The 11,423-nt window shown below is 43.7% G+C and overlaps 1 protein-coding gene across 1 annotated transcript; it reads left to right on the top strand.

Moving 5' to 3' along the window:
- Positions 1-2,523: 2,523 nt before the first annotated feature.
- C17H5orf52 (chromosome 17 C5orf52 homolog) lies at positions 2,524-7,596 on the top strand. Its single transcript, XM_033174791.1, has 3 exons — positions 2,524-2,672; positions 6,079-6,187; positions 7,281-7,596. Exons 1-3 carry the CDS (start codon positions 2,539-2,541, stop codon positions 7,539-7,541), a joined length of 504 nt encoding a protein of 167 aa, XP_033030682.1. The 5' UTR covers positions 2,524-2,538; the 3' UTR covers positions 7,542-7,596.
- Positions 7,597-11,423: the final 3,827 nt, after the last annotated feature.

Genomic DNA, 11,423 nt, shown 5'->3' with positions numbered 1-11,423 from the left:
AAGTGAGTGTTTCGGTTTGTGAATGTTTTTCGGAAGCCGAATGTCCGAACACGGCTTCTGTGACTTCTGAATGAGTGCAGGAAGCTTTTGCAGCCAATTGGAAGCCGTGCCTTGGTTTTTGAATGGTTTTGGGAGTTGAGCGAACTCCCAGAACGGATTAAGTTCAAGAACAAAGGTGACACTGTATACAGTAATTTGGATATGCAGAAGATATTAAAAATAAATTTAAGGAACTGCAGAAAGAGGGGGAAGGAAGTCAAGTTTTGAAATGTCAAAAGGATTGTAAAATCAGTGAAATGTATACATCTGAAAAGTATAAATAAATTTTAGAAAAAAATAGACAATGAGGAAAAAGGCAAACCAGTGGCGGAGGTTCATGCTCTGGCACCGGGGGCGGGAAGCAGGCGGGGGCGGGGGTGGCACGCGTTCCGGGGGCGGGGCGTGCCGCCCACAGGGGCATGGCGCGTGTTCTGGGGGCGGGTCGCGCAGCGCAGGTGGGGGGGCAGCCGGGATGGAACTCTACCGGGATCGCGCTGCCCGGGGCGACCCGCCCCCTACGCCCCGCCCTTCCTACGCCAGTGAGGCAAACTGAATGTGCGATACCCAGCAGTGGCTATCGCCAGGGTGTGCCATCACCATTCTAAGAGAACAAGGGAGAAATTATTGGTAAGCTCCTACCACCTCATTTTCTAGAAAAATAGTACTGACTATTGCTCAGTGTTGGGAATTATTCATATAGCGTTAGGATTAAAGATGTGATGGCACTGAAGAATTAAAAAATACCTGCCAATTTTTCTGGTTTCCCTTGCAGAGAACAGGGCTGGAGGAACCTGCAGATCTCCAAATATTGTTGGACTACAACTCCCATCAACCCTGGCAATTAGCTCTGCTGGCTGAGGACTGAGGGAGGTCGGAGTCCCACAATGTCTAGAGGGATATATGCCGTTATATAAAAATCTTCTTGCAAATATTGCCAAAGTTACCAGGGAAAACAGCAGCACTTTGTGAGTCCTCTTTGCCTGTACCTGTATATATTCCTGGTAAAACACCACCGGCATCTACTGTGGCCCCCAGACACACTGATTCAGGAAGTCGTTTGCTCCTTGAACATCATAGTCTTTCAATAATGTCTAAAAGGAGAAAAAGACATTGAAAACTTGGAGCTGTTTAAAATGAAGTTCTTTGTAGCCAGGCCTAGCTCTCCGCACCCTTAACAAACTACACTTTCCAGGATTCTTGGGGGGGGTTGGAGCCACAATGACTATTTAAAGTGGAACAATACTGTAAGCCGGCTCCCTTGGCCAGTAAAGCGAGATGAGCACCGCAACCCCAGAGTTGTTCACGACTGGACCTAATGGTCAAGGGTCCCTTTACCTTTATTAATACTGCTTTAAATGTAGTTACAGGTAGGTAGCCGTGTTGGTCTGCTGTAGCCGAAACAAAATTAAAATTAAAAAATTCCTTCCAGTAGCACCTTAGACGCCAACTAAGTTTGTTCTTGGTATGAGCTAGAACAAACTTAGTTGGTGTCTAAGGTGCTACTGGAAGGAATTTTTTAATTTTAATTTTGCTTTAAATGTATAGTGCGTAATACAAGTAAAAGTGGGAGGTTTGTTGTTGTTCAGTCGTTCAGTCGTGTCCGACTCTTCGTGACCCCATGGACCAGAGCACGCCAGGCACCCCTATCCTCCACTGCCTCCCGCAGTTTGGCCAAACTCATGCCAGTTGCTTCGAGAACACTGTCCAACCATCTCATCCTCTGTCGTCCCCTTCTCCTTGTGCCCTCCATCTTTCCCAACATCAGGGTCTTTTCCAGGGAGTCTTCTCTTCTCATGAGGTGGCCAAAGTACTGGAGCCTCAACTTCAGGATCTGTCCTTCCAGTGGGAGGGAGGGAAGGATAATGACTTGGAACATTTGTGGTATGAAAAGTTACCAGCAGGAACTTACAGGATATGCACCCTTTGGAAAATGAAACAGTGAGACCACCCCAAAGCTTCTGAAGATGCAAAAGCAGGATTGTTTATGACCACCTCGCTAACACCGCAAGCACAAATCCCCATGAATTTCATCCTAGTTGGATGGCTGCAACCCTTTAAAAGCATGATTGCTATTTTGATTACCCTCGCCACCTTTGAATTTGCTCAGACCATCTACTGTACATTTGTGGATCTAGCAGGCTCTCCTTATGCTGTTATGGCCATTCAGAGATAGACTGCCTTTGGACATGGAGGTTCTTTCCCCCCTCCTCATCCTTCCCTTACTTTGAGGATGGATTCTTGCGCAGCGCTTCCTCCGCGCCCCACTCGCCCCACCAAAAACCCTTCTCGACCTGGCGACGGGGAGCTCTCCTTACCCACCGCCCACCCCCAGACGCGGTGCCCCCTCGTCCTCCTCCTCCTCCTCCTGCTTCAGAAGCGGCGGCGGCAACGAGAAGGCATTGAGCCCTTCCAAGCCCCGGGGCCGGTTTCCAGGGCAACTCTGAACGCCCGATCCCATTGTGACCGCCGCTCCCTCCCGCGGGGCGGCATTGCTCAGCCATGGCTCGGAGCAGTACGGTCCAGTCCCCGGTGAGGGGAGGCGCCATGGAGGCGGGGAGGCCCGAGGACGCCCCGCCGGCCGTGGTCACTTTCTTCCAGCCCCACGTCGGCGGCCAAGTGCTGGTGCTTTTTAGGTAAAGGGGGTGGATGGATGGGTGGAGCGGGGCAAGCCCCCACTAGGGCACAGGGAGGTAGGGGAGGGGCTTCACTCGTTGACACCCTCCCCTCTCAGTCCGGAGTTTGCCGCGTTTTGCCTCCGAACATGTGCAGAATTCTTTTCCTCCCTGAAAGAGGAAAATATTTTTTTTGGCGGGGGCGGGGTCCCTCTTTCGCAAATGTAACTATTGCACATGCGAGGCAGTCCCGATGAAGGGCCCTTGAACATGTGCAGAGTTCTTTCGTTCCCTGACAGAAGACGGAAGAGGCTTTGTTTCGTTTTCCCCCTTCGTGTCTGCATGCCATAAATTGCATGCCATGTTCAGGGGTAGCAAGACAGCCCCAGTGACGTGCCTCTGAGCATTTGCAGAGTTCTTTTGCTTCACGAGGGAAGCAGGGTTTATCTGTTGTTCCTCAAATATAAAACTTGTTTATGTGTCTCCTTTAGGGGTTGCAAGGCAGCCCCGTGGCTCAGCTTCTCTGAGCAAATGCTCAGAGTTTTTTCGTTGAAAGAAGAGGAAAGAGGGTTGGGGTTTTTATTCCCCTTTCTTTCTGCAAAGCATAAAGTTTTATATTATGTGTATGTAGAAAATAATATTCTCTGTCATGCGTATAGCAGTTGCTTTTGGTTAAAACAAAAAACTAGTGACCCAGAAACAGATCTCCCTGTACACCATATATACTGAGCATTTTCAAAGCACTTTGCATATTCTCTTGAAATCCTTACAATAAACATGCAATATATATATATCAGTATAAATATCATTCAGATATTGCAGAGGGCCTGAGACTAAGAAAGAAAGAAGGCCTGACTTTTTTTTAGGTCACCTGGTTAGAAAGGCAAGGTTCGAACCAGGGACTGCCTTAGTTATTTATTTATTTAAATCTTATAATGTTTATTTGCTTTCCCCCCAAAGAGGCTTACAAAAAATCTCCAGCGAGCAGGAGAAAATGACTCATGGAAAATGAACTTGTTTTTGGTTCAACCTCCTCCTAGCTTCTAGAATGCACCAGGGTGAAGAGCCAGTGTGGTGTAATGGTTATAGTGCCAGACTATGTATGACCTGGGAGACCAGGGTTAGAATTCTCTTTTTTATTATAATGATTTTTATTATTTTTTACATATAATTTCCAAACGTTTTATCACATTCAAACATATCTTAAACAATTCTCCGACTTCCCTCAGTCTTGCCTGATGATTTCCCTCTTTCTTCTCTTATTATAACATTTCTTAATTTCACAATTGCTCAAAAAGAAATATATCTTAACTCCCTATCTTTCTTAAATTATTTCTGCAATGTTTCAAATAATCCTCCTTACAGAACTTCTTCTAACTCTACTAGTGTAATGTTGGTTACAGCTATCTTTCAAGTAGTCCGCAAATTTGTTCCAATTTTCCAAGAACCTCTGGTCCCGTCGGTTTCGAATCCTTCCTGTCATCTTGTCCAATTCTGCATAGTCCATTAATTTCGACTGCCATTCTTCTTTCGTCGCTAACTCTTCTTGCTTCCATTTCTGCGCCATCAAAGTTCGTGCAGCTCTCGTCGCATACATAAACAGTTTATTATCCAATCTATTAATATCGTCTCCTACAATGCCTAACAAAAATGCTTCTGATTTCTTTACAAATGTATATTTCAACATCTTTTTCAATTCATTTTATATCATTTCCCAGAAACCTTTTACTTTCTTACATTCCCACCACATATGATAAAATGACCCTTCCTTCTCCTTACATTTCCAACATTTATTACTTTCTTTATACATTTTTGCAAATTTTATTGGTATAATATACCACCTATACATCATTTTCATCATATTTTCTTTCAAGGCATTTTCTTTCAAGACTTTTCCCAATCCTTTAACTGTATATTATATCCAAAATCACTTGCCCAATGAATCATTACCGTCTTTGCTTCCTCATCCTTTGAATGCCTTTCCAACAGCAATTTATACATTTTCGATAATATTTTATAATTAAATTCTATTATTTCAATTTCAAATCTTGATTTCTTATCATCAAATCCATACTCTTTCAAATTCTTCTTATACATTTCATTAATCTGGCGATAGTGCAACCAATCATTAACATAATCTTTTACTTCCTCCTAGGGTTTTAATTTCCACTTAGTTCCTTCCTTTCTCACTAATTTTTCATATGTAACCCAATATTCTCTCATATTGTTTTCACACTCATAACTTGCAATGGCAATAACCACCAAGGTGTTTTACGTTCTAGTGGGTTTTTATACCTATCCCACACATCAATAAGAGATCTTCGGAATATATGGTTTCCAAATCCTTTATGAACTTTTATCTTATTGTACCATAAGTATGCGTGCCACCCAAATCTATTATCAAAACCTTCTAAATCTAACAAATCAGTATTTTTAACAATATCCATTCCTTTAACCAACATAGGCAAGATGCTTCATAATACAATTTCAAGTCTGGCAGTGCGAAGCCCCCTCTTTCTTTAATATCTGTTAATAGCTTAAATTGAATCCTTAGTTTCTTCCCCTGGCAGATATATCTTGAAATTACTTTTTGCCACTCTTTAAATATAGCAATCCCCTTAATTATTGGAATTGATTGAAACAAAAATAACATTTTTGGTAGCACACTCATTTTGATAGCTGAAATCCTTCCCTAAAGGGATAATTTCATCCTTCCCCATACTACTAGATCTCTCTTTATTCCGTCCCACATTGGTGTGTAATTATTTTGAAACAAATCAATATTTTTCGCCGTTAACCAAATCCCTACATATTTTACTTTCTTGGCTACATCTATGCCAACTCTTCTTCCATTTCTTGTCTCATATTTTTTAATAATCACTTTTGTTTTCTTTTTATTTAATTTAAAACCTGCTACTTGTCCGAATTGTTCCATTTCTTCTAATGCTTCTTTTACGCTAGGTAGTGGGTCTTCTACTGTTAGAACCAAATCATCCGCGAAGGCTTTCATTTTATATCCCTTTCGACCAACCAAAACTCCTTTTATTTTTTCGTTTTCCCTGATAGTCTTCAGTAGGACTTCCAGTACCAATATGAATAACAATGGTGACAGTGGGGATCCTTGCCTGGTACCTTTTTCTATTCAACCAGGGTTAGAATTCTCACTCAGCCACGATGAAGCTCACTGGGTTGCTGTCTCTCAGCCTAACCTACCTCACAGGGTTGTTGTGTTGGTAAAATCGGGAGTAAGGAGAACCATGTGTATTACCTTGAGCTCCTTGAGGTATGTAAATGTAAGAAATAAAAAAGTGCTAGGCCTGCAGGTGGATATTCCTAAATTGGTAGCATTCACACAACAGGCTTTTTTTAATTTTGGGGGGAGGCAGTAGGCAAATGCGGTTCTAACCAGGCGCCTTTCCCTGTGCAGTTTGATCAGTGGCAGCGAAGCCGTTTTAAAGAGGTTTTTACCCAAGAGTCATCTTTCTAAGGTGATCATTCGTGACAACATCAGTGTCCAGCGAGTGCACGAGATCAAGGTACATCTTGCCATTGAAAATTCCTTACCTGAGCCCTCCTGCTTGTGTTACATTTCAAATGCAAGAGAATGTTTCTTTAGGCTGGTGAGCCAAATAGCTATCGTGTATCTGGGAACTTGTTTGTATACCTCTATGATCAAGAAGCTCCCTTTGTGCCAATGGAGGAAGAAGACGTTCTTTGTGCCAATGGCGGAAGAAGGCTTCTGTGCACACAATGTCCTTGCAAATCAACTACATCCACAGGAATGAGTGGAGTTGTGGAGGGGGAAAGAGCTCCACATGGCTCCCAAACCAGGAATACTTTGGCTGCATTCGCATAGCGGTTTATCCCATTTCCCCAGCGCTTCCCTAACTGTTAATTTCAGCATTATATTTGAGCTTTCATACAACGCAAAAGCCACTTCTGGAAAACTAATGGAATACAGTGCATATTGGGCATTTTGTTTCCATGTTTTTTGAGCCCCCCAAAATGTGTTTGCAGCCCCCAGTTTACCTGGAAAATTGTGGGAGTAAAGCAATGAAATTTTGGGTAGTATACTGGCATACAGCTTTTTCCTGCTCTTTTCATGGGGGAAATAGAAGCACACACATGTGGAAAGGGCAGGGCGGCGGGGGTTTAATGACATTATCCAGTGACATGCATGGTTGTCAAAAGGCCACAGTTCCATAACACAGCAGCTACTGCAACATCAAAAGAGCATTAGAAAACAGAAAAGGAGTGTTAGCATTATAATCAGGAAAACTAATGCAATATTTCTCACGAATGAATGCACCCCTAGGTTACACAGCTTTGTGTTCAAGCACAACAAACCCGCTTCTGACCAGGTAGAGCGGCATGAACTTCACACACAAGCTCTGATTGGCTGAGTAGTTCATAGGACTTTTCCTTCTGTATATTTGGTTATATGTCTCTCTGTCATGAATGGAGAAAGACAGACCCTCTCTGTTCCTTAATCCTCAGATTATGCACTGGTTTGGTTCATCTTGCTTAGAGTGTTATTAAGACTTTTCTCTCTGGACTCTGTCTGTGTTTATTTAAGTGTTTGTTTAAGTGACTTTGCTAACAGTTGCTTCCCTGAACGATTTCTTAAAGCTCAAGCACATTGAAGAGAGCAAAAGGAAGATGGGCAATCTCTTTGACCAGATGATGAAGAAGTTTGTGCATGACCAGCAGAAGAAGATGAACCGCTGGAAGAAGCAATATGGCCACTACCAGAGAATGCTGGAGAGGATTGACCAGAGGGCCATGCTCAAAGCCCACACCTCAAACTTTGCACTGCCGGAGCTAACAAAGGGCAAGGATGTCACAGGATGGAAAAACATGAACCTGCCACAGCAAAACAGGCTTAGGTAACTTGAGTTACCATGAGCTAGAGGAATGCCTTCATGGTTCCACTTGGCACAGAAAATCATCATGAAAAAGACACATGCGTCCAGTCCCCCACACTGCCCCGCTTTCCTGCTGGCTTGTCTCATTAGGATAATGGAATTAAAGTTAATACAAGGCCTTCACAGCATTCATGTGGCACAAATATTTCTGTTGTCCCTTTAATTGGATAGGGTGTTTTTTTTTTGATGGTCAGAGGGCTTTACAGTCTTTTTGCAGATCCAGCCTTACCATTAGGCAAAATGCAGCAGCAGATTTTGGGTGTTATGGAAAAGTAGCAAATTGTTAGCTATTGACCCATTTATAATTATTGTATTATTGTAAGGGGGAAAGGTGCTTGTGGTTTGGTTTGGATTTTTTTTTGCCTCAGGTGCTAAAATACCTCAGTTTGGCCTTGGACGCTTTGCAACTTGATTTGGGGTGGGAGGGGGCACCAGACCGCTCTGGCTCAAGCGGCATAATGTCTTGTACTGGTCCTGGTCTTTTGGTTCTCCACAACCTGTCATTCCCTGTTTACAGATAGTTGATTAACTAAGGCTGAGAGAGAAATAGTGACTTGCCGAAGGTGAGCCTGTGATTTGGGGGGGGGGGGTGTTATTTGAACCATTTGGAAAGTGCATTGAAATGGAACATGCTGGGTCTGTGAGGTCCTTTTCTGCAGGTTGGTGTTCTGGTGTACAGCTGGCCAGCAAGATTTGCATGGCACTACACAACGCCCCCATTCCCAAACACCAGTTCTATCTGCATTGCATCTAAGGTTGTGCATAGCATAGGTTGAAGGAGACAGAAGTATCTGGGTTTGTTTAGTGTCTGTACCCTGCTCTTTAGTCACAAAGACTCCCGTGGCAGCTTACATACAATCAGTTATAACTGACGCTGTCTGCAGGCCTATAATGTAAAATACATGGCACACAAGGAAAGACGTGTAGGGACGGAAGAGGGAGAGAGCAAACCCAAGAGCACTTCTTCAAATAAAAAAGTAGTTCTTATAATGACCAACTGGAAACAGTTCAGGGGCCAGAGATGCCTGATGAAGCTGGTCTTAGGAACACAGAGCCAGGCTCATTGGTCCACCTTGCTCAGTAATGTCTACAATGACTGACACACACCATGAATAAATGTATACATCTGTATCATGTCTCTGCTTACCTGCCTTTTTTCCTTAAACTAAAACCCCTTGATGATGTAGTCTTTTCTCAATCTGTCAGACACACAAACAATTTAGCACCCTCATCTTCATGTTGTACAGGCAGCAACAGCCCTCCAGTGGTGAGCCTCCAGGAATCCCTGAACATGAATCCTCTTATACCACTCACATAGAGAGACTACTAATAAGTACTTCTTTTATTTATTTCTCTATGTGGGCAAAAGATGCTGTCAGTTATCAGCAGAGATGTCTGATGAGCTGAATAGGCAATAAATGGTGTCCTTTATATTTACTCCAGAGACAAACTGGCTTCCATCTGAAAAGCATCCAAAAGATGTAGACACCTGACTTGCAAAAGCAATAAAGATTTAATTCAGGGGTAGGCAACCTAAGGCCTGTGGGCTGGATGCGGCCCAATCGTCGTCTCAGTCTGGCCCACGGACGGTCTGGGAATCAGTGTGTTTTTACATGAGTAGAATGTGTCCTTTTATTTAAAATGCATCTCTGGGTTATTTGTGGGGCCTGCCTGGTGTCTTTACATTAGTAGAATGTGTGCTTTTATTTAAAATGCATCTCTGGGTTATTTGTGGGGCATAGGAATTCATTCATCCCCCCCCCAAAAAAAATATAGTCTGGCCCACCACATGGTCTGAGGGATGGTGGACTGGTCCACAGCTGAAAAAGGTTGCTTACCCCTGATCTAATTCATTTCTGTGGTATACATTTGCAAGGGATTAAGACAAGAAGATACTGCCTACATTGATCATCTGTGCTAAAGGGGCAGTCTCATATGGTAAAATTGGTCTGTTCACAACTGAGTTGAGATTGGCAAGCTGAATTTTCTCATCTGACATCACAACAGGCTGCTAGCAGAATACACATTTTTTGTGTGTGCATCTCACACACATGCATAGAAAACTGGACAGCTGCCTGCCTTCCAGTAATGGTTCTGTTCTCTCAGGTGCCTCCCATCAGCTTATGGATATCCTGGCTCAAGTTCGCACTAAAAGACAGCACCAGGACTGACTGCAAATGGCCTCTTAGTGCCTGGCAATTCATTCCTCTAATGCCTGTACTAGGCACAAACCCTGCCTGCAAAGACTTGTCTGTTTTCGGCATCAATCTGGGTAAAGTCTCTTCGTGTCCCTTGATCATCCAGAAATAAAGAAAAGTGCAGGTCCTGTGAGGCACCAACTCATTTGCAGGTTTGAAGTCCTATCCCCAGAACTATAATGGTTGTTGACCCTGACTTGTCCTAGCTCCCAGGGCTCCTAGGTCAGACCTAACTGAGCCTGGCAGGTGGGCCACTGTTGCTTACCAGGAGGGGCAAAGCAGTGGGCAGGTCGGCATGTGCCAAATAAGAAGCAAAGTTCACTGGATAAGCCCAATGAGCCATCTAGTATAACGCTCTGTTCTCACAGTCAAGCGGGACCCAATCACAGGAGCCCTGTCCTCTCCTGTGGCTTCCAGCAATGGATACTCAGAAGCATTACTGTGTCCGACCTTGGAGGCAGACTATAGTCATTGTGGCTAGTAGCTGTTGATAGGCTTATTATGTATGAATCTGGCTAATCCTCTATTAAAGACACCCGGGCTGGACGGGCTTTGCTGGCACATTTGCAGTGCACCAACCTCCTTTCCACCTTGTCCCCTTCCTGTAAGCAAGTGACCCCTCCTGCGGTTGTTTCTTCCAACTGGCCTTCAGCTCCTGCATCAATCCTGTAGCTGGGACTTGGGGCTCACCAGGGGTGAGGCAGGCTGAGTTGGATGGATTCAGGTGGAAGTAAGCCCAGACTTGGCCATGGCATTCTCTGGGGAATCAGCAGTCAGGACCATGGATAGCTCCAGGTACATTGTGCTACCTGACCTGTAGGATGCAGCCTTAGCAAAGGATTCTCTGATGAGACCCCAACAACATTGGTAGTGGCAGATGTCCACATACACCTTTTACCACACCTATTTTGCAGAATTGTAAAATTCTGAGAAAATGCAGTCAGGTGTTGACTGGACGGAGTGACAGTTTAGCACAGTTTAGATGTGTGTTTCATGTACAGTTGAACCTCGGTTGTTGAATGCTTCAGAAGTCGAACATTTCGTCTTTCAAACAGTGACAACCCGGAAGTGAATGCTTCCGTTTTTGAATGCTTCTGAGTCGCGTTTCTCCATTTTTTCCTATGGATTTTGCTGACTGGCAATTGCACCTTGGTTGTCAAACATTTCGGAAGTCGAACAGTCTTGTAGAACGGATTACGTTCGACAACTGAGGTTCTACTGTATTTGCAAAGGAAGTATATCCTGCCCTTGCTCTGAAAGGAGCCCAGAGTGGCCAAGGAGATGGAGACCACTTACTATTCTAGGTGGCTGCGAATGACTTTTTCACCACACTTCTGTACCCCAAGTGTGGCAGGGAGCCTGGACTCTCATACTGACAACCATGTTGCCGCACCTTTGTATCTTGAGGTTTTGTGATACCACCCTGAACTGCTTGACAAGGCCACTAAGGCAGCTTAGTGTGATTTGTTATGACTTGTGAATATTAATAAATGAATTCACTAATATAAATATTCTTAGAAATAACTGATTTTTTGTTTTGTTTTACCAAACATTTTTTTGAGAATTAATCTGATTTTATCCATCAGCGGGCAGTTATAAAAAGATAAATGTATAAAATCTAACTAATAAAAAGTGCAGAAATGTGAGAA

Source organism: Lacerta agilis, chromosome 17 (genome assembly GCF_009819535.1).
Source record: "Lacerta agilis isolate rLacAgi1 chromosome 17, rLacAgi1.pri, whole genome shotgun sequence".
Classification (NCBI taxonomy): Eukaryota; Metazoa; Chordata; class Lepidosauria; order Squamata; family Lacertidae; genus Lacerta; species Lacerta agilis.
This window is presented reverse-complemented; position numbering and strand designations above follow the sequence as displayed.

Coding starts and splice junctions, on each gene's coding strand:
- C17H5orf52 (XM_033174791.1), top strand. CDS start 2,539: ATGGCTCGGAGCAGTACGGTCCAGTCCCCGGTGAGGGGAGGCGCCATG. Junction 2,673..6,078: donor CAAGTGCTGGTGCTTTTTAG/GTAAAGGGGGTG, acceptor TTCCCTGTGCAG/TTTGATCAGTGGCAGCGAAG. Junction 6,188..7,280: donor AGCGAGTGCACGAGATCAAG/GTACATCTTGCC, acceptor GATTTCTTAAAG/CTCAAGCACATTGAAGAGAG.